The 24,256-nt window shown below is 43.6% G+C and overlaps 1 protein-coding gene across 1 annotated transcript in view; it reads right to left on the reverse strand.

The window, feature by feature from the left end:
* The window catches only part of PRPF38A (pre-mRNA processing factor 38A), a 117,815-nt gene extending 93,751 nt beyond the window's left edge, over window positions 1-24,064 (reverse strand). Inside the window, exons 1-2 of the mRNA XM_078670607.1 lie at window positions 23,848-24,064; window positions 3,669-3,828 (exon numbers count right to left, since the gene is read on the reverse strand). Coding sequence (XP_078526733.1) covers window positions 3,669-3,828; window positions 23,848-23,977 — 290 coding nt within the window. The 5' untranslated portion in view covers window positions 23,978-24,064. The remainder of the gene's footprint in view (window positions 1-3,668; window positions 3,829-23,847) is intronic.
* Window positions 24,065-24,256: the final 192 nt, after the last annotated feature.

Here is a 24,256-nt window from a genome sequence, read left to right on the forward strand (position 1 = left end):
ACACATTCTCAGATTTACAAGGATCTGTAAACCAGAGGATGCATCAAATCTGAACGCCGCCCCGGGGGTTCGTAACAAGGAGAAATATGCACAACTAGTTAATCTGCAAATGTAAAGGATTTGCAGAGTGACTCCGTGTGCACATTTACATTTCTTTCAGGCCAGTAGCAAACAGGAAGAACGGCATGTTTAGCTGTCTGCCTGGCTTCAAATTCACAGCACAGGAGAGTCCCTAAATAACACTCCAGCCCAAGCATTTTAACTACAGGAATTACCCACCTGGGATGTTGTCTTTTTGCAAAATTAAGATCGCGACCTCATTCCCATTACTCCACGGCTCCCCTGGAGGTCACGCCCCTCTGAGCTCTGATCTAGTGGTTGAAGCCCTTGCTTTACATCCTTTAATTTCTGGAAATAAATGAGTCATCAGAGTTAAACCTAGCCTGTGTGCTCTAGGTGCGGTGGTGGGACATTGGGTTATAGGCAGCGAACATACGGTTGCTATCACATTAGGAATTTCAAAGATCCTGAAATGAAGAACAGTGCCAAAGTGCGAGGGACCTAAGCCTGCGTAAGGACTTTTCAAAGATTTAAAATCTACTTTAGAGTTCAACATTTCAAATTAACATAGACCACAAGTCAGAGGTAATGGTTTGGGCAAAGATTCAGTTAGATTGATCAGGCCTTTATTGATGCTCCATGAATATGTGAGAGACATGTGTACAAGGAGGGAAAATATTCAGGGTGGACTGCTGTCCAGAATGCCATTTTTAGATGATACATTAAGAGATGAGTTGCACGATCATGAGTGTGTGCTAGCACCTGTGAATGCACTTCATGAATGCATGGGGGGTTTTCTTAACCGGACTGGCTGGTAGTATCTGAAAAGGATTTGTTGTTGCAGCAAGCATTACGAATGGATGGCCTAGAAATAGAGGCCTATCAGGATGAATAAAGGCTCTGCACAAGTTGTTTCAGAACCTACCTTTGTTCACAGGGTTGTATTGAGACAGGACTTTTTTATACCGCCTTTGAAGTTGTATATTAGGCTTACAATTGCTCACGGTAGCCAATGGGGGTGTCTAAGACACCTGTTGGAAACTGAGACAATACTACTGGTGGCCGTCAATGGATGGACTGATAAGTAGCATGGTTGATTTGTATTCTCAACTTCATGCAGTTGTTGTGTAACAGCAGAATGAAGTATACAGGTCATGACCATCACGTACATCAGTATATCTTAGAACCCTACCATTCGACAGCGACAATATTGGTCCATGTCAAACGCCATCACAAGCTTCATCCCTTTAAATCCCATGTTCATTTCCACAGCAAAGCATGGTTGATAAACGTTGTGAATGTTTGTTGTCAAGTAAACACTGGAATATTCATGAAAAACTTTTGGTTCCTGCTCCACTTTCTGGTGATAATTGTATTTCTTAAGTCCATTTAGTTTACTCTCCACAAATATGAACAACTTGACTGTTCATATTCATTACAATTCCAAGTGGCTTTATTATCTTTTTGTGGAATCATCTGATACAGAGTCTAATCAATTTCTTGATTCACATTTTTTGCAATGAAGGGTCTGAAAAACGTGGTTATAGTCAATGGCACTCATTTTACTCTGGTTTTTGATATCACACAATGTGAAGCATTTGCTGGTTGCTTTATACAGCCCACCTTCTAAACGCTTTCTTAAGGAAGGTGTTTAGACAGGTTTAACGTCAGGTTTTGATGTGGGAAACTATCTCAGGCAAAAAAGTCTGGACTGGTGACCACTGTATGGACACGGTGACCAGTGTTTCACCTTTCAAATTACTCAGGGGATATGGACGCTAAGACCAGAATGATAGGGGAGTTGTCGAAAACTTAATTTAACTCCTTTTCTGGACCAGACTCAGGGGTTGTTGTGGATGAGATGCATGCAAGGGTTCAGAAGAAACAAGAGAAAGCGTATTAGGATGCCAAGAAAAGAGCAAAAAAAGTGGACTTATGCACTGGAAACTGGGCTTTAACCAAGAACCTACATATCATGAAAGGGGAATATGAATTCATTTTGCCAGCACAAATACCATTCTGTGTGGTTACAAGGGAGAGGGTGGTAGAACAGAAGCAGTGCTGTTCGTATCACTAGCCAGCAAGCAGAGATTGAGAAATTCAGGTTCTCTTCCTAATGATGATGAGAATAGCTTTTTCGATCCACTGATCTTTTCTGGCTTGGTCATGAATGAGTGTGAGAGTGATTTCAATCCGGAGGAGGAACATGTATGAGCAGTGTTCTGACGGTACGGATATGCAGATAGGAGGAAATGATGTCCTTCCAAAACCTATGAATGACTCCAGAGGGGACAGAGCTCAAACAACTGACCTCTTCAGAGACTTGGTTCTCTTCAAAGCGTCATTTGTTACTCAGGGGCTCAATGGATACATAAGCTAGGATCTACAGCAATCTCCTACTCAAGATTCTAGTGAAGTTCTAAGGCTCTGAAATTTACTAGTTTGGTTTTATATTTATTTTCACTCTCCATTTTTCTTCCTTAATATAGTAGGAGGGGTGTGGAATGTGTATTTTTCACTATTATGTCCATTACATCCTTAAGTGTATTCATGTTCCAATTCAGAATGGGGAGAGGAGGTTCTGGAAGCTTTCAGAGTATTTTGACTGTCAGTTGCTGTGGCGCTCCATGTCTTGTTGTCCCTGTTGTTTCCTAGAGGTCTCTTATTTGGAGTGAAACCTTCCTTCTCTCGTGTCACTGGCCTCTTGTGTCATCACTACTCTAAAGATACTTTATTCCACTTTTGTTTAGTCACCTGCGCTGTTGGGCGCATGATTTTGGCTGAAGGTCTAGAATAGTATCACAATATACACTGTTGATAGCCTGACTGTTAATTTGCTGGAGTCAAAATAATTGACGCAATACATGGACCTAAACAAGTATTACCGGCTGTGTGAGAAAGGCATTTTACAATTTGTTCGCAGCCCAAAGCACGTAATGAGTCTATAACTTTGCTGGATTGAGACACATTTTCCGTCTGTCCAAATGTTGAAATGTACCCATACAAGTAGGTACTTTATGTCAATTAGAACCCTATGTGACTCATTCCTCTAGCCACTAAACAAAAAAAAAAACTTCACTGAAGGGTACCTGTACAACAGAATGCAACCCCATACAACATTCATGGATTACTGATTTGTAACAATAGCATCTGCCCATGTATTAATTACTTATTTATAATGTTTTATTAGTTATGAAAAAAAACGTCTATATCCCCTACCACACTTTTTGTTTGGAAATGCATCTATAAAATGTTGTAGTGTTGGGAGGGGTGGGGGAGGAATAACCTCATAGTGATACTCTTTCTGTTATTTTTTGGAAAAACGTCAGGGCTTCCGGGGTTAAACTCAGAATTTGTGGAGGAGGAAAGAAGCATATGTTCCCTTACTTTACTTTAATAGTAAACTTTAGCTTTAAACCCACCTGACCGTATCCATTATTCTTCAGCATACAGCTATTCTAGCCACTATCCCCTAAAAATTACCTGTTGACTTTCCAATTAGATTATTACCAATATTTTTTCTATTTTTAAGTTGATCTGCAAAAATTCCATTAGTGCCCATTTGTAATGTGGGACCATCTAAAGCAAGTAAACTATTATCTTCTTACTTAAAGTCTTCATTTTTGATGAACTCAACAATGATATCCTTCTCTGGCTGAATCTGTAGCATCTTCAGTGTCAAGCATAGGAAGGGTGTAGGTTTTATGTTCCCACCGAAAACACCACCAACATATTTCAGCTCCATGGCTTTGTCTACAACCAGCTCAGCTAAAAGACAGAAAAACATTAAGGTCAGTCTTGTTGACGAATCAAATGCCTTTAAACTTAACATGTGTAAAATGCTTTGGTGAATAAATAAAGTCATTACAATCCAAACCATAAAAACACAGTAACTATAAATACAAAATAATAGCCACGCAATTTGACAAAAACTAAAAAGTATTTTATTTCAGCCTGTAAATTAATTTACAATATCAGGTAGTATAAACATAGGTCCATATCATCTAAAAATAGCCACAAGTATCTCAGCAGCCAGACCCAATAAAACAGAAACTAAAATGTTAAGTTAGTCAGTTGATTAACCAATTCAGACAATACAACTTAACACAGTTACTTTTCTTTGCACAAAGTGCGACAAACTTTGGAGTTGCCCTACAATTCGGTCCTTTTGGCAAAATATCCATGACACTCTGAGAGACCTCACAGGTCTCACACTCTTGAACACGTGGGAGGCTAGTGCGCTAGGCATATTCAGAACGCAGAAACACCTTAAAGTGCACACACGCTTCATCTCGCTGGCTGTTTTACTAGCTAAAAGGAGTATAGCCATGCACTGGCGATCCCCCTCGGGCCCCCCCGCTTGCGGCATGGGTGGGAGCTGTACACAAATGGGCGGCCGCAGAGGAGGAGGCATTGCGCGAAGAAGAGGTCAAAGGATACGTAAAGTCCCCATCTCCATGGAGTGGGCTCTACTGCAACACCGCTTCAAGCTATCAGCACACAGTGAGGAGCCGGATGCTGGCATGCCCAGGCCAACAGAAACTCAACCACCAACGCAAGTCACGACTGCAGACATTAGACTCACCATTGGCACGTTCGTAACGTTGTCAGTTGCACCCCGCACCTTATGACACTAGGCGATCGGGCTCTGATATTGGTTCAACAGTGCCCATCCCCACGCAGCAACAGTACACCGCTATGCCGATTGGTGAGACACACAACACCCAGACCTGCATCCGATACCTATACTTAGTAAACCCATGCACCTATCCCCAGTTTTTACGTCCCGGTTCTATACGGCATTTGCACTGCTTCAAATACCACCGTTGACACAAGGCCTGCTAATCAGCTTCACATATCACTAACGGTATAATTGACTATCACAGATGAAGTATATCACTTGATTGTATGTCTTGCATTATGAATTGTCATGGTAAAACTATAAAATGCCAATAAAAATATGTTTAAAAAAAACAACAACAAAAACAAAGTGTGACAAGCTTATAGGTAGTCTTTTTAATTGGATGGAGACACAAATAGCACATACAGAAAATATTTAAACCTATTAGTTCTTGATGATAATCAATGAATGTCTTAAGTGAATTACTTTAGAGAAGACTTCCATTAGTTTGCTTTATGTTAATAACACACTTTGTTCGATCTAGTAAAGAGATGAATCAACCCAGAAAGAAGTAAGTGATGAAATCGGGAAGGAGCAAAAAAAAAACGGTGTCCTGAAAAGAAAAAATTAACAAAAGTACAAAGCTGAGATATACCAGGGCAAATAACATTCAAAAAGTGAGGCAAGCAGAGAATGTGAAATCTAATTTTAAAGGACAGATTCTGAATTTACAAAATGCACTAAAAGCATATAATTCAACCAGGTTGGAACAAAATAAACACAAGCAGCACACAGCGTCACTTTTATGACACAGGTAGTTCAAAATAAAACACATTGTAAAATACAGCTTTAAGATTAGATCTCTAAACTGCCATTCAGCTATCACAATGTATCTCTGAAATAAGTCAGATGTTCACCACACCGTATTTTATAGCTTCAAGTCTGAGCTATTAAATGGCAGTGCTGATTTACAACAAGCCAGTTGCATTCCTTAAGCACAGTGTCATATCGTCTTAACAGCCATTATCAATTGGGGGTTCACAATCTGTAAGACTAATTTCCCCAAAAAGCCTTTACTAATACCAGTTCTAGGAAAGTGGATTAATATTTGGGGTGGGAAATTGTCCACCTCAAACGAAAAGGCAGCAGCCTGCTAGATGTCATGCACATTAAGTAAAATAAACTGATGCTCAATCCCTTTCAACTCGCCACAAAGCAGTCAGGTTTATGTCAAAGCATTTTTTAAAGTCTAAATTTATAAATGAGGTAAAATCAAAACAAAAGCACGTGGATGACACAGTGGAGGCAAGGCAATCATATTTATAGTCTATGGGAATGACCTGACACACAACAGGTCCCCACAACATCAGGTAGTCTCATGTCAAAGGTAAGCTGTAGGCTCCTTAGTGTCAGCCCCACTCAAGGTAGAGGCAGTATTTTACAATATCAAGTAATGCTTCTGTCGCCATGGGATTTTTCTGTTGACCTAGTGCCTTGTGTATTTTTTTCTCGCTCAGCACTATAGCAAACCAGCTCGGTCAGGCGTGAGTGTTGTTCAGTTAGATTTGTCAAGGTCTCGCTCCCCTACCCCTCTGCCTGCCAAGTCCTCTGTAGTGGTGGCAAGCAGGTGAATCATCTCTGTCCACAAGGCAATTTCGCCTAATACTTTATCATCATTTAGGACCACTTTCAGGAGCCTTCCTTCCGCTAATGTTATTGTTTGGACCAACACACAAGCTCCCGCTCATTCCTTATTCAGTAGTGGTTTCCCCAGGTTGTCCTCCCACCTAGCCCGGACCACCGTTGGGGCTTTCACTCTGTCCTCTTTTAGGGTCTTGTAGAGCATGGAAGTCAGTAGACGACTCCTGCCCTCCTTTATTATAATTTCTAACGATGCAGATACCTTAGGCGTGCTCCATAACTCTGTCAAGACTTCTCTGGCTGTTTTGCTCAGCTTTGAAAATTGAAGGAATTGGCCTCAACCTACCCCAAAAGCTGTACAAGCATCAGTTTAGATTATAAATGCGATGGCAGGGTATAGGTCTCCTAAAATAAGACAACCCCCTCACCCACCATCCTATATAGGACATGTCCTATTCTTGTCCCATTCCAACTGTAGCAATCTAGAGAGGGGCTGGCTACGTTGCAATCTCGTGACCACAGTGTCCCATTCTATAATCACCCTGATGACAATTGCCAGGTGCCTAATGGCTTGGTCGGGCCCCTGCATCAAATAGCAGGGCAGCTTCTCAGTCTCTACCGTACCAACAGTGTATTTTCCCAACTGGCTCCTTCCGGGCACCATTGAGTCATGTGCTGGAGTGCACCATTAAGTAGCATAACTTTATGTTGGTAGCCCTGGGCTACCTTACACTTTATCCCACTTAACATGTAAAAGTCGTATCATATTCCTCTTCCCAGTCCCATACTAGAAAAATTTTCTATTTTCCTAGCCTGGTGAGCAGAAAATCTGGATTAATTTAAAGACACAAAGGTTATGCAAATCTCCTTTTATTGTGTGCTCACAGTAGCAACAATATAATTTTTTTTAAACTTTTAAAACATTCCAGTAAAGTATATAGTCCAGCAACATGAAGCCAGCTTCCTTCTTCCAGTTCTGTGAACAAGATAAATCCAAACACAGAACTAAACTCTAAAGGCAAATGCTCCCCAAATGTTATTCCAAATATTATTATCCAAACTCTTCTCAATCTGAAAGAAAATAGAAATAATATGCACTATCAGGGTGGGTATTTATGTGGTGGGCTCATCTTAGTCTCTAGGTCTTTAAAAAATCTGGGTTTTCTGCCCACCGTGCTGTGAAAAAACTACATTTTGTGTCATGACACAGAGACTAACATTAGGCAAGTTTAAAGTGTTAACACTTTATCCATTGCATTTGCAAGAGTTCTATAGAAACATTTAAACATATTGTCATTGGACCAATCTGCAGGACTTAGAATGTCCTGCAAGTCACCCCCCACAAGATGTCGATGCACTGCTGAGGAAATGCGCCCCAAATCTAGTTACAGCCACATCACCCTTCCTCATTACCTCTTTCTCAAGCCTTTGAGGCCACCTGTATAAAATCAACAATTGTTCAACATCATTCCTCAAAATGTGTTTTCTTCCTGTACTTTTTCAGACATTTAACCACGCAAAGCCCTTGATTCGACTCAAAGTGCGAGTAGAACATAGCGGCAGTCAATGTATTTGTTCTCCTTTCAATATAAAGACAAACTCCCTCAGACTGATATGGCTTTGCTGGTGACATCCAGAGCCCTTACGTCGTATGTCCGCCTAAATGACACCAGACCGAGTGAAACAGTCAGTTTGTAAGAAATATGTTTTAACGACAGATTAGAGTTCTCACCCCAATTCGCTAAAATCTGTAAAACATCCCCAAAATCCCACAAGGATGTGGACTTTGGTGTAGGTGGGTTCCGAACTTGCATGCTATGCATGATTTTCCTAGTAAGTTAGTTCTGCCCAGCGGATACGCCACCTTCCAAACAGTGTCCAGCTGCTTTAGTTGACCTGTAGACATTCACTGTTCTGTAGGACAAACCTGAACCAAACAACTCTGTTAGATAATCACATGCACTAAATCAGTTGAAGCGGGATCGTAACGCCGAACACACCAACAAACCCATTAGTTCCATGCCAGTCAAAATGCTCTCCTCGTTCCAGATGCCCACAACTCTGATATGTGCTGGAAAGCATCTCCAGCAAGCCCTGGGATTTCACACTGTCTCTTGAAATCCTCCAAGCCATTAGAACGAATAGACCGTGTTTCACTAGAGCATAGGTCTTCAAACTGTGGGGCGCACCCCCCTGGGGGGGGGGCACAGCATCCCCTCAGGGGGGTGCACACTCCCCCCTCCCCCCACCACTTCACCTTTCATTGTTTTAGGTAGCTACATTTCTATGAAATGCACTGCATCTGTGTGAAAGTCACCCGAAATAAAATGCATTGGAAAAGTTATGGTAAGCTATGACGTCCTCATGCGGGCCTTATATCAAATCGTTGAAGAGTAAGACCCGCACAAGAAAGGTGCCCGGGAATTCGGGAAAGCGAGCTGATGTCTGCAAACTTCAATAATGAAATGGGACACGGGTGATGCTGCAGTGGCAGCTGCGTGGGGTACCGTGACAGCGATCTGAACCATTTCATACCCAAAACAGTGCACAAGCAAAAGTCAGGGTGCCGAGTGCGTTTTATGCGGCGCACCCTTTCCTATCTCATAGGACTGTATGTATGGGCTGCAAAGAGAAAGGCCCAGTGTTCTGACTTACTAATGTGCCGTTCTGCAGTGTCTTGTCTGTAGTAGAGGTCGCCTGATGGTCTTTGAAGCAGACTCCAGATAGGTGCCCCTGCGCAGAGGCAGACTGTCAAGTTCAGGAACACCAAAAGTGCTCCTCCTTTTATCCATAGGAAGCAACCTCCCCAGTGACCTACAGTCCATGGCTGTATGCTTAGTAACAGAAAGGAGTCATGCTGCTGTTTTGTGTAACCCCAGGGTGTGGGCTACCCCCCCGCCCCTCCACCACTATGTGGAATAATGTCCCCGTGAGAGCGTATGTGTGGTAAATATAGTTTAATAAATGTCTTGGGTTCTACTCATTTATTTAAAGGTTGGTAAGGTGAAGGGGGGGGGGGGGAGCTTTTTCTTCCTCATAAGGCTTGGACCCAGAAGAAGAAAGTGCAGAACGGAGAGCAAGAAGCTCAAAAAGAGCCTAGTGGTGTTATTGTTCTCTTAACTGAACCATCCTAAATAAACACAAATGGCATTAAAAGACAAATACAGTGGCCTAGAGAAGGTATTCAATTGCCATCTATAGGTTGAGCTCCCTAATATTTCAAATATCCTATACTGGACTTTTTGTTTAAAGTCCATAACACCCAGAATGAAAATCTATATTACTGCTCCTCTTACGGTATTTTAGTTACAAGAAAAGTAAAACAACTTGTTGAATTTTCTTTCAAGACAAAAGACTAATCTCACAGATTGTGCATGCAAATGCCCTTTATATTATGTATGATAATGCATTTATTAGCGCTATATGCCCCACTCCGGAGTGCTGTAGCGTTTTACCAGAGGGGTGGTACGCTATGGGGGTGTGCTTGGTTGGAAAAGTGCTGTAGGTGCTGTGAGCCTACGTTTCAAGCAGTTGACTTGTGTCATTTGTGAGAATGCCCAGAGCTGTGTCGTAACGCCTCGTGGGTTTGAAAGCTTAGCTGTGTGATGGAGGAATTAAAAGTGAGAGGTGGGGTGTGGTCAGGTTATCTTAGCTGGCTGTTGTAATTTGATTAGCAAATCCAGTATTAGTTTCCTGGTTAGTGAAGATTTTCAATCCTTCACTTGTGCTAGTGCTCAATTCAAGAGTACAGCATGGTTTGGAGTCCCGTCCTAAATCTTTTGAGCAATTATTTAACCCTATATGAGAAAATCAGAAGAATACATCTCGGTGCAAATTATCGTAACACTGTGTGGCCACATAGGTTTTGGACTAGACACGAGCAAAGAAATTTATTTCAGCTCTAAATGGGCTACAGTAAAAGCTAGAGCACAACTTGTTAATAATGGATTTTACATGAGAGTGAGGATCTAAAGAAGCTCTTAGATGATTGCGTAAGCAATAGCTTTGAAAGGAAACAAACTACAGTCAAGAAGAAATGGGGTTCATTCAAGCTTCAGCAGAGACCTGTCTTGTAATTGAATGTCTGACTGCCTGAGGTTTACCTTTCTTCTGAATGTTGATTGCAATGGAATTTAAGAAAGTTGTGTAATTTATATTTAAGGATCTTTTAGCATGTTACAAAGTAAAATGTTGCTCATGCGGACTTCAAGGTCCTGTCCGCCATTTTATTTGGCATCTTTATGAGGTCTGAATACACGTAGGGTCGATTCTGTGTCTACAATTAATTTGTTATCTGTGATTCAAATTCTCTGCGTCCTGGGTGGGACTGTGTGAAACTTCTTATATCTAAGTGTATTCTTGTAAAATTAATGAATTTTGTGTTACGTAAAATGTGTAGATCTTCACCATTTCCCATAATGTAACATTTCTTGCAGGAGAATGGATCAAGTCATAAATGTCTCAACGAAGTCGGACTTCAAATCATGATGCAGCTTGGAGATCTCTACCTAACACATATACACAATGGGACTGATTCACAAAGGGCCTCCACCCTCGTGGCAGAGGCCCTGCAGTTGTGGGGAAGTCTCCTCACTCTGGTGGAATCTCTGCAATGAGAATACTCATATTTTACAGAAGACACTTGTGCAGCGCCTTCTGTAATACTGGTGAACATGTAACACCGGCACTATCTCAAGTCCACAGTTCCTCATTTGCAGGGGGGTGAATCTCTTTGCCTCTCCACCTGAGCCATAAAATGGACTTGGCTCAAAAAAGCAAAGAAGGCATCAGGAGGCTACAAAGGGTGGCGCAGCACTGTCAGTGCACCCCCTAAAGGCAGCCCTCTGTAGGGAACTCAAGATGTCCTATGGGTCCTCCAGACATCTACCAGCAAGCAGACTTCAGTTTACTAAACACTCTTAATTTATTTAATATTATTTGCCCTATGCGACCTCGACTCAGCAGGTGGGAAGCACCATCAATGATGAAGAGTACCAGCTTCCAGAACATTTTTGTCAGGTGGTGGTGATGGTGGGGGGGGGGGGGCTCGGCGTGTAAAAAGTTTTAGATGGGGGGGCTCAGCTGACAAAAGTTTGAAGACCTCTGCACTAGAGTATGAAATTCTTCCCCTGGTTTTAGGATTACATCCCTGAATGTCGGGACTAGGATAAGAAAAGTCTATTGCCATTTCCAACATGATTGGAAACCCAGCTTGTGACCTCCAAAGTGGAGTTATCACCACTGCAGTTTACCTGCATCTGCTTGCTTGCTGAAGAACTAGTGACAGCACGCCAAACGCAGGGAAAGCATAGGGTGCTAAACCCCTCTAATCCTGCAGAAAAGCATCTACTCCCCAAGCCTGTGGATCTGGTCACCATCTGAAGAATCTCGTCAACTGTGTGTTCAAGCTGTCCAAAAGAAGTACTCTCCGAAGGGACCCCATCCCTCCCAATACTAACGAACACCTACCTGTTCAATCTACAGCTGCTGGAATCCCTGAAATTCAGAGAAAGCCAGCCCACCACACCATTGCTTAACCCAAGATTATGTTGCACCACAAGACCTTTGCCAAATCTGCAAGACCCTTGGAACGAGGTCCACCCATCTGCCTGATGTACCTCACTGCTGACACATTGTTCATATAGAGCATTACACAGCATCTTATCAATCCCTGGGTAAAGCAGAGTATTGCAAATGAACATGCGAACAATTCTAAGCAGTTGATGTGGAACTTCCTCTTTTGAACTGTCCAGCGACCCCGGTGGAACAGTTACCACATCTCGCGCCCCATCCCTCTAAACTCTCATTCAACTATCACTATTTCCGGTTCATCCCTAAAATGGCCCTCCTATTCCATGCTACTGTATTCCTGAGCCACCACAGAATCCTTCCTTGAATCTTGATCTAGGGACAACATTTGCGAGTACGACCGATTGGTTCATATGCACCTTGTTTTGAGTCTTTGGAGGGCCCGGTAGTCCATGGGGCCAGGGAAAATTGCCTGAATTGTGGAAGATAACAGGCCCAGAATCCTTGCTAAACCCTCCGCTGATTCTCCTCTTTTCCGAATACTTTCCTCAATTCCCTGCATATCTGTTTTGATTTTTACTTTGGTAGCCTCAGCTCTGCCTGAACTGTGTCAAAAATTAAAGCATAGAAACTGCGTGCCCTAGCCAAATCAGTTGACTGGGGGAAGAGTGCTTACAATGTTCAACACTCCGTCCATCATCCCCTTTGGTTTTGCTTTGTTCGCCCTAAGTTGGCAGGGTATGCCCAGACGTGGGTCCCTTGCTCACTTTGCCACTGGATTCAAGCAAGCCTGGCTAATGACGGCTGATTAGCCAGAAAGCAGTCCCATGATGCTTGATTCCGTTCCAGGGAAGACATGGCTTGGTAGTTCGGGCTACACTGTTACCATGAGGCACAGGTCCGACTGATTTGCATATGGCCATGTCTGAACTGGGGTGGCAGAGTGAGCTAAAGAATGATGATGGATCAAACCAAGATCAGTTGACTGGGGGTGAGTGCTTGCAATGTTCAACACTCCGTCCATCATCCCCTTTGGTTTTGCTAGCCTGGCACTAAGCAAGACTTCTACATCGTGGCAAAAGGGTTCTACATCGTGGCAAAAAGGCCAACAACATCTAGCAGATGATCCTGGCAGGACTTAAAGCCAAGTCAGGCCCTTTTCTTGGGCCCTTGCCTCCTTTGTTAATAAATGCTAATATCTTGGGGTCATCTTTTGGGGTCTTCGGGACTTTGTCAGGGAGGGAGGAGTGGGGGCACTCGGATTTGAGACAAGAACTTACTTCCTTGGGCATCTCCTTTCTCGACCAGAACGTGATGTACTCAGCGACATGCTGTGAAGGTGTCCATTCAGGGTACAAGGGGCGTTTAACTAAAAGGGGTCTGAACATATTCCCCCCCACCCCCTAAAGGATCAACTATGCCCATCTTTGATCCAGAGGCCCTGGATGACTCTTCTCAAGATACTTTTCTCCTAACCTCGTGGTCGGAGTCAAGTTCAGAGGAATAAGAGGCCAATCTCAGGTTCACAAGCCCAGTCATTATCCATATATATAGGGACATTTGGCCTTTTTCCTTGCCCACCCGCAGATTCCATCACTGGCTCTCTTCGGTGTCAAATCCTCCATATCACCTTGATTTTCCTTGTTTTTTTAATAAAATAGTCACCTGAAGCTCTCTTTACCTCTGGGTCTTACCTACCTATCCAGAACATTTGGGCTGATCAGTAGGATTAAACCCCTTTCCTTTCTTGGAGAATGCCTCCAATTTCCTATTGTTGGTGTCATCTAGCAACCCCATCATTTCCCAAAAGCCCTGCTCACCAAATACTCTAATTTCCCTTCAATTCTCTCATCCAGCTGTTCCTCAGACAATTTACCATACTAGAAGATCTAAGGTATTAGGAACTATATGGCTAAACTAGCTAACACAGTAAAGAAAGTGTTATATTAAGGCAGCCTAGTTAACAAAATGATAAGCGATGATTGAAGGAAAGGGCAATTGTCCAGGAAAAATCAGTTGAGGTGTATGAAAGGACTACAACTGCCACAGGTCTCAGCGCGATTGTTATTAAATCTTTCCCAATGTTGAAAAATGGGCACTCCTATTGTGTGCCATTATTCTTAGCCCAAACACCTAAACCGCAGCCGAAGCGCAAGCTGGGTGCGTTGCCGACGCGAAGGTATTTTCTTCTGTTCCCTTGCTCTCTAGGGAAAGCGCTGTGTGATTGGTGCAGGTGCATAGGAAGAGTGATGCACCAAAGGAGGGCCAAGGGGAATACAGTCACTCAGTGCAGACGCCAGGAATGCGTGCGCCACACCGAGGTTTTGACGCTGATGTAAGGAGCTACCTGATCGTGCGCTTGCAACAATCGTGTCGCACTGTGGCCCTCAAAGCTGCTCAGGAGGCCTTGCAGAAGCGAGAAGGCAGCTGCTACAGGAGGAGCCACGTGTCCCCGCCGGACTACATGCACGGAACGCCAAGTGATTCCAGCCCGGATACGAGATTCAAGACACTGTCAACCGCCAGAACTCTGGGGCTAAAGTGAGGGAAAGTGAAAACAGCAATACGGTATGAAATTAATGGGAGAAAAACAATTAATACCAACAGAGGTGTATGGAACAAATTTAAACTAAAATCACAACTATTAAAAAATATAAAACACAAGGTTAAAATAAAGCCCCGGATGAAAGGCCACAGGCATGGATGCCAGTTGGAGAAATGTAGTAGTGTACATATGCGCCCCCATAAGAGGGTGTTGTGAAAAACATACATCCACCCACACAAAGCTGTATATGCAATAAGTAAAACAAAGAGTACTTATCTTGTGAGTAGTCGCAACAAAAGAAGGTAGATGGCTGCATGTTGCTGGACTATGTACTTTGCAGGAATGTTTGAAAAGTTCTACATTTTTTCCATAGTTGCTGCTGTGGGTGGCCAATAAAATGAGATTTACATGTTAGCTTCCATGTCCTGACATAAAATAAGCAGGTGCCTATTGTCTTCAAAGTCTTTCATAAAATATAGTGTATGAAGTTCTGCAAGAAGTACAGGCATCCGGGAAGGAAGTCCTCCAAGTCAGTCTGGGATCCAGGAGACCAAAAATTTCAATTCTCATCCTCAGAAAAGATGTCCCCAGTAATGGAAGTGGCATTAGGGGGCCTGTTTGCTGCCTTTCTGTCTTGTCGCTAGCTTGACAGCCATCATAGAGAGAGTTATAAAAAGCATTTGCAATGCAATAGGTCTTGCATTTGCGAGACTTTGAGCTACTGGTATTGTAAATGACAAACCTTTTTTGGTTTTGAAAACAGATAAATAAAAGGCATTGCCATTTACAATGCCAATAACTTAAAATTTCACAAATGAGAGACCTATAGCATTTCAAATGCTTGTGGAATATGGCTGGCAGATATAGGACCAGCAAAAGGTCCCCCATGTCCCTATGTTCATGGCAGGGTGCAAACAAATCTTCCTATTCAGTGTAGATTTTCTATTTTCAATTAATAATTTAGGACTCAGTATTGATCTCAGACAATAGTCTGTAACACACCACTAACCCCGGTCATTTACAGCGCCTAGAAACGAAAGGGAGCTGTGAAGTCCTGTAAAAGAATCAATTTATTGTCCTGTAGAAACCGGTGGGGCACAAGACCTAACCCCAAAGCAGCCCCTCCGCTGTGCCCGGCCTCGCACTACACCCACAAACTCCAAAAGCGCCGAAGGGCAGCTGGAAACGGTGGGGTCACTATATAAACACACCTCGGACACGAGTAATATGTGATCACCCGTGGTGCCAGCAGGTGTGTGAAGTGACGCTCCCTATTGCCTACTGGTGCGTCACCAGCCATGGTGGGGGGAGGAGGGGGAGTTACGAGGTGGCAGATGTGGGGTGCAACCTGTGCTAACGTGGAAGAAATAAAAGTTCAAAGTAACAGAAAAAATGGCATTGTGTTTCCGGTTAGTGAAACCCAGAGAGTGCGAGTGCTTCCCAGGCAACCCCCTCCTACCTCCAGCCACCAATTCCCCCAGCCGAGACCCCAGTCACAGTGGATAACTAGACAAGGTTTAGCGAAACAGGTTAACGAAGAGTTATTTGGGTGAATCCCGCTATTTCTTCTGGTTCACCCAAGGAGCGAAATTGGGCTAAAATGTCACTTTAGTGTCAATGACGGGAAAGAGGTGATTTTCTAGACCGAACCACCAAGACAAGACAGAACGTAAACAAAACATTTGTGATAAAATAGTAAGCCAGAGTCGTGTGGCACTTCCATCGGCCGGGTGCTGAAATTTGATATAAGCACTGCCCAGAGAGCGGCGAGTGATTATGTCCCTGCAGACGCGAACACAGTCACATTTGAATATGGCAGCAATGGTACTCCTGCTGGATGGTAGAACTCCTGGTATGAAACACCGGCCCACACAAAGAAGAAAGGCTCATACTCACGAAAAAAACTAGATCCCTGCGCACAAATGCTAGAACTACTCCTAATTTTTAGAAGTATAAAAATTTTACATAAATAACGCACAGCATTGTCCCACGAGTGCGGGGTGGTGGTGGTTAATATTAAAGTATAAGCGAGCATTGCGCTATGCTGCGCATGCATGTAGCGCCCGCCGGTGTCCCGCGAGTGCTGTGTGGGAGCACTGCAAATTCAAGCGCCACCATTGTTGCACATTATTTATTTAAAAAAATTGGGCTCCCTGAAAACTAAAGCATCCTGTGTAACACCGCAAGTAAACGATCGAGTCCGTATGGGCGGTCCGAGAAAGAGACAGGGCAGTAACAAGAAGCCTCATTTTCAATGGGAAGCCAGCATTTAGCATAAACGATGACGCCATCCAGTCAGAATGATAAACGCCACTTCTGAAATCTCCTCGATTACAATAAGCCAGCAGGCATGCGTGCTGTAACGCAGGTCTGCGAGACCTTATAAACGATCTTTGCTAAAAGCATCAAAATAAATGCAGAAGTTGAACAAGCATCACAAGAAATGCGGACGATACAACACTTTTATATTGTATATTGGCTTTAAAACACTGCCCATTCATGTGGAGAGGATGTTAGTTTAGCTGGGTTTTTAAGTCCCCTTATTAAGAGAATTAAACCGAAAGAGAGCACACAGGGTTGGTAGGGGGTCACTTGCTGTTGCAATGTTTTTTTGTCACTGTTGTCATTAAAGAGTGTCTTTATAGATGTACCCACTAATCTATTGAAATGGGCGGGACTTATTTTTTTCCCACCAAACTACTTGATGTAGAAGCCAAACATCACTACAAAGCTTGATCACTGCTAAAGTAAGATGAATCTTACTTTCCTCCATGTCTTTGCTTCATATTCAAGTGTGTTTTCTTGAACTATCTTTTTCATTTCCGTTTAAGCTCTCCATCATTTCATGGTTTATTTAGATGCTGCAAAGCTTTAAGACGAATACATCCAAATCTTAAAAATGCATATATTCCGATTCTATTTCTCATTTCCCTTATTGCTAAACCTATACTACTATTTAGCTGTTGTAACTACCAAACCAAGTGTAAGGCTCCATCAACTTCACACTAAAACCTATCAACACCTGTATAATGCAAGGCTAACAGACATTTGCTAAATGTATACTTTTGTGTCTAATCTATGAAAAGAAAAGGCGTTACTCAAATATGCATCAAAACATAGATATTCTCTTTCTGATTCAAATTCCATGGTCGAAAAATAATAAAAATTTTACTAGACCTGCAGGTCTAGTAACTTCAAATAATCTACTTCACCCAACTATAATAAACTCGACCTGTGAACTGATGTCAATGCGATTGTCACACAGTTCACTTTACAAAATCCTCTAGCTTCAGTCACAGAAAGAAAAGTAAATGTTGGAAGCCAAACTGACTTTTGTTCTCTGTTTCTGACAGCCGAGCAAGTGGGACAAGATAACAAAACGTAACAGTATCTGTATTGCTCATTCAGTTTGTGAGCAAGCAGAACCTCCTGTTGTCAGCTCTCCAGAAAGGGCGAGTAGGCCCATAATGTAGCTTGTCCTGATTAAATCAGGCTCGACATAGCAAGTGGATTTTTCAAACTCTGAAATAAGGTAACGGCTTTTAAATTAAAATTAAGAACCTCCCTCATCGGAAAAATTGTCATTAACTTTAAGAATCATTGGTAATTTCAATACTCTTGATACACTTGAAGAAAGAACAGCGCACAAAGATGTCATATATTGCTTATCTGCTTGCTGCTCTGTGAGAAGTTGGCCTGATGTATGATGTTCACTAGAATAGTGATCACCTTGTATCAGTCCAAACAATCCCTTATGGTGGTGGTTGTAAAGTCAACCTTATAGACCAGCTATCCTAAGGGTAGCATGGACTAAGCAGTCTTAGGCTTAACTCAAGAGGGCATGTGAAGCCAGCTGTTTTACCATATGCAATCCTGTAATATCAAATGACAGGACACCACACAAGTTATATATTATAAAAATATATGTATTTATTACTAGAATAATCCTCTGTACTCTTTAGGAGTCCAGAGGCACAAGCGGTTAAACAAAAGCACAGTTAAACATACACAAGTTGCACAATTTTGGATAGGCCCGGTGGCCACTCTAACCATGTACTAAAATAGTGGTATAAGTACCACCTCTCGAACAATGGTAGGGCCTAGGGCTCTGTGAATCGCTGGGACTACTCGGGACTAACAGTGATGAAGTCGGGAGAGGCCCGCGGGACACGGGTGCAGTGCCTAAAGCACACGCATGCACCAATGCAAAGTCAATGGCGCGTAAAAGTTAGAAAGTTACTGTTTTGGAAGTCTTCCGACTGGAATAGAATTACCCCACTTTAAACTAGGACACTAGAGGTGTAAACCACTACAGGAGCACCGGTGTTTGATCGTTACCTCACCCACAGGAAGCGGGTGCATAGGTGCCAAAGTGTGTTGGGTTTCGTCGTGAAGTTCTATGGAGCCTGGAGATGAAGATGCTGCAGGCGGCCAGGAGCGAAGAGTCCGGTTGGATCCAAGGGTGGATCGAAGATGTAGAGTACCTGAAAGCAGAGGAGACAGAGTCTGGGTCACTAGCCAGTGACCAGGAGGGAACCAGGAAGGAATCAGGCGATGTCGGGCGCAATCAGGTGGTTGTCGAGAAGCTTGTCTCCGCTGCCACGTGGACTCTGGGGCATCGAGGACGTCCAGGAGTGGATCACGAGCTGTCCCACAAAGGCTGTCGCTGTCGGCGGTGTCGGCTTCCGGATCGGAGTTAACAGGCCTTGGCAAATGCAACCCACGCAGGAATTGAAGATCGCTTCTTACTCGGACCAGCAAGGTCAGACCGGTGGCTCCTTTTTAGGGGAGCGAGGGCCAGTCTGGAGCAACCAGACCAGCAGAGTAGTTTCGTCATCGTAGAGGCCACTAGCCAACGGGCAAGTGACCGGACAGAAGCGTCGAGCAGGAAAATGCAAAAGGGCCCCACGCAGCACTCGATGAGTGTGGAGGGGAGATCTTCGATGCACAAGCTGCTCGGGGCTGGGGCTTCTCAAACCCCAATGCACAGCTTCGAGGGTGCCTCGGGAGCTGCACAGTCAGCACTTCGCAGTCTTTTCAAGATGGCCGGCCCCACGCTTCACGTCGCCTCCACGGGTCTCAGATTCGCTGGGACTGTGGATCGGGCTGTTAGAAGTCAGGAAAGCTGGGTCTTGTCGATCTCTGTCGCTAGAGTTCCGGCGGGAACTGCAACAAAGCAAACCGCTGGGCGCTGGATGGTGCCTGTTTGCACAGGGTGGTCACTCCTTGACCACAAGGGAGATTCTTCAGTCTTCCACGTCGAATGTGGGATGTCGAAGGGTCCAGAGTTCTGTACCAAAGTTTCAGTCAGGATAATCTAATGCTCCTGGGCACAGCTCCTCACTTTATTCCAAATCAAAGGGCTGGATTACCTGCTAGGTCCCTCCTATGGGTGGGACCCAGGAAGGGGGTGGTTACACCCCTTTCCCTTTGTCCAGTTTCGCGCCAGAGCTGGGACTGGAGTGTCCCAGCACCGGTTTGAACTGGGCTATGCATGGGGAGCCTTGTGCGCCCCAGGCAGTGTCTAGTTTCACTCGCCCTGCCTGCCTCAATCCACCATCTCCTGTCTGGGGTGGTGTAACACCTCCCTGTGACAGGAAACCTTTTGTCCAGGCCTCCCCTGCCGGAGTTTCGGTCAGCAGCAGGAGGCCAGACCCGTGTCTGTGGCAGCAGCATCCATTTTGTGATGCTAAGGCTCTGGTTAGATTTAACCGCGTTTAAGTAAAGTAACATGTCTTCTCCCTCTAGAAGGGTGGAATGCTACCCCTGTCGCCAGAACTGGCGAGGGGGTAGTATTCCAAAGTGTATGACACCTTACACGACATGTTTTGCTAAAGCCAAACCAAAGTTAGCAATAACCGCGAGGATTATAATGCACTTAAGAGAATATGGTATGGCAATATCCCAGAACAGCTATAAGGACTTGGTTCCGAAAGATGCAGACAGGCTCAGCTCATGCTAGAGCACCATCTCACACAATACCAAGCACTCTGCCTCCAGGATTGTTAAGGCCTGCCATAGGAGTGACTTATAGGCATATATGGGTTTAGATATAGGTATACTATATCTAAGCAAGGGGTGATTACACCACCTTGCCCCAGCTGAGTGATCAGCCAATGTGTCTGTATGAATGGCCAGCCAGGGGTGGCAAAAGATATGCTGCAGCCCCTGGTAGGCCTTGGATGCACCTATGCCCTGGGTACCTATAGTACACTGTACAGGGGCTGATAAGGTGTCCAGTACCAAATTGGTGATGTACCTAAAGTACATGTCTGTGAATTTAGAGAGATAACAGCAGGCTGTGGGTCTGATTAGCAGGCCCACAGCCACATTATGTCGAAAACCAGTGAAGCAAAATGCAAAAATTGGGGTGACCATAGGAAAGCAGACCCTACTCTCCCACATGCTCTAAATCTTTTGAGCCTACCAGGCACATCTTTCTTGAAACTGCCATTTCTGCTAAGTAGTTTACGCTAGTAAAAAATGTTAGGGTAATGTGTATTGTATGTCATGTGGCTCCTTCATGACACTGTAAATACTTTCATGAAAAAAGATATTAGCATAGTAGGTTGTGTCTTTTTACCATCAAACGAAGGCCATGACATAAAAGGGAGGCAGAAAGGCCACCTTCACGGAGATTATAAATCTAAATCAATGTAGCAACAGTAGCACTGACATCCATAGAGCCAAGTCGCGAAACTGGGAGCGCGTATTCAGGGAATCACCACTGTTTATAGTAATCTTTTACCACTAACAGGCCCCACGCCATAAATGCTGCCTTTGTGCAAAGGCATGGGCTATCATGCAACTTGTAAAAGGCAGGAGACAAATAAAAGACAAGTTGATAACATCTGATCTTAAGTCAAACATGCCAAATATGTTGTTGCACTTTAAAGACTGAGTAGGCAGCAATATCCGGAGTATATACAGTGGTGGGGATGTGCACATGTGTGGGAAGGAGGGATGGGAATTCTACATGGAAAAGAGAGAGAAATAAACCACTTTCAATCCAATGTGGTGCTCAAAAAATGAGTCCCTTGGTGAGAATTGTAGAAGGATACAAGTCACCCAATCAAAACAACAGTAAAAAAAAAAAAAAAAAAAAGCTACGCTCCAGGGGAAGAACAAATGCAAGAACAGGATTGAAAGCAAATAAATAGGAAGGAAGCAAATGAGACTGATTGACAAGAATGACAATGCCAACAAAAGATAAGCAATAAGCTAACCAAACGCCCTCTCTAAGACTTTGTCTTGGAAACAATAGGTCTTTTATAATGAACAGTTAAAATATGTCTGTAGGCGTTGCACTGGCAAAGAAAACGGGCATGGCTTGCATTTTGATTACAACATTAGAAAGACTGCTGCAGTGCAAAACAGAACAGAAAACAATTGCATTAGATATCATATACTATGCATTCATGAGATAAAGAATGAATGTGTAACAATTCAGGGCACTAGCATGTGTTTCCAACCAGAAAATCGAGATCTACCTGTAGCTCGCAAACACCTTTAAAGTAGCTCACAGCCTTGAGTTCATTTTTAAATAATCACAGGGTCACATTTTTCTTTTAACGTTAATGTGAGGCTGTGTTTATAATATTATCAGGCTGCAGATACCAGAGCCTGATAATGAGCAGTGCTCAGTCAGATTTATGGGCCAGGTTGGGTCACAGAGGTGAAGCACTGAATTTTTTAACTCTTGACGAAAAGTCCGTGTTGAATCAATATTGGAGCAGGATAACAAAAATATGTTTCTGAATGCTTTTAAATGGAAGAACTTTAAAATGAAAAGTGACCTTAATGATTAACTCTTCCTTTTAATTGCGTCCTATTTCAAGTGTCGCATTTACAAGTAGCAGGCTTTTTACTCCCAGTGACCAGTAGACACTGTGCTATAGCTGAAAAACAGTCATTTTTTTCCACTAAGAGAAAATATAAATTAAAGAAAACTTTGTCTATTAAACATTAAGAATTAATGTCTTACTCCACTTCAATTAAGCCAAATACCTCTTCATATTTAATGACGCATGTTTATTTAAACTCTTATAATTTCCCCCATTTAGGCAAATATATTTTACTGTTATAAATATGGCACTATGTTTATAGGCCACTGGGAACAAGATGCTTGGTGTTTGTAAACGTGACACTGGGAAATGGGAGGAAATGCAAATGATGAGTTTTACTAGCATCCACATAAACAAAGTTAACTTTTCAGTTACATTTTCTCGATACAGTGCCATATTTATACGTGAAAAATACAGCCATTATTTTAAGTTGGAGAAATTTAAACTGTAGAAAAATGGTCCAAAATCTGAACATTCTGTAGAACATTGTTCTGCACTTTAACCCCTTCCATGCTGCCGTCGGCCATTGGCTGACGGCAGCACTACCTCCCCATTGCTGCCGTCGGCCAATGGCCGACGCGGCCCCGCCCACTTTGCGAAAGTGCCGCACTTCCGCAAAATCGCGGGCGCAGTAAAAGGGTTAAATGCAGCAGTGCCACATATGGTAAAAGGTGTGTCCTGTGCTACAAGTAAATACGACAGTCTCTCAATCACCCAAACACATTTCACTCATACGCACACATGTTCATAAATTCACAAAGACCACACTCTCTCCGACACTCATTGCAGCCCGGTCATAGATCTCTTAGTCAAAGTATTTTGTTTAAACCATAGCATCTGGCTCTATGAACATTAGGCTTCAAGCCAATTAAGCTGGGTGTGGGGTTTAAAAAATTGGTAAGAGCAGACCTTTTAGACCCCTGCACTGTCAAACCAGACTTAAAAACAGCCGACAGCTGTCCCTCAGCTAAAGGTCCATCGTCCAAAATCCACCTTCCCAAACGTACCCTGGAGACATGATACCATGAGAGCAGGGGGCCAACACATCCTCGCTGACTTACAGCTGCTGTAAATCACACCAGCTCGTGCAGATAAGTCTTCTGCCACTCGAAGAGTGTTCCATCTAGTCACACTAGATATGGCAAGCCTATGAGGGCTTATGAGAACAGTAACCATGCACAGGCATGAGACTTGAACTCCAATCATACCTTTACTCAGCCCTCTATGGAAGAGGTCCATAACAATTGTGGAAGAGGTCCGTAACACTTGTGGTAGAGTAGGTGGCACTCTATCCAAGGTGTTGTCAAGACCTGCGTGTATCTATTCCACAGCACCCTTATGTGTGACTTCTTCTTTAAACCTAGGTGCGTTGAGTCCAGATACTGGGGTGTTCCATAATGATCTATAAGTAGATCCGCGACGTGGATCACCTCAAATGTGTTGGGCGCTAAGAACGACGTTGTGGAAAGCAAATACGGGCACTAAATGTAGTTTTTGGGCGCATATCCCTAGCAGAAAGAGGGAAGACAATACATGAAACGCTTTTTTACTGAACATTGGGGCTAGATTAGTGGACAGGAGAGGGGCTCTCTACTGGAACTTCTCACCTGTGAGACCGAAACATTCCTCTTTCCAGTACTTGGATTCGTAGATGCGGGTACGGATAATTTTCTCTACCAGGTACTGTGGGTTGGTCCCGTGGATACTGTGCGCGTCTTTCACAGTACGGTTAGCCATGGCAGAAAACCTATATCCACAAACAAGCCAGCTACCGTCCGCTGGCGCACAGCAACAGCATCACGACGTTCACCGCAACCTCCGGCTCCACGGTGTGACGACACTTCCGATTAAAATATAAACAACACCAAAATAGTCCTAAGAACGCTGCGCTGCTGCCATGCTAGGGTCAGGCAAATACTGATGAAACGACGCCGACTTTTAAACGCTTAGGTTTTGAAAACGCGTATGTATCCCACAGTGGTGTTGCGGGTGCTGCACATGTAGTATGCATAGATA

This window comes from Lissotriton helveticus, chromosome 1_2, assembly GCF_964261635.1.
Source record: "Lissotriton helveticus chromosome 1_2, aLisHel1.1, whole genome shotgun sequence".
In the NCBI taxonomy this organism is placed as follows: Eukaryota; Metazoa; Chordata; class Amphibia; order Caudata; family Salamandridae; genus Lissotriton; species Lissotriton helveticus.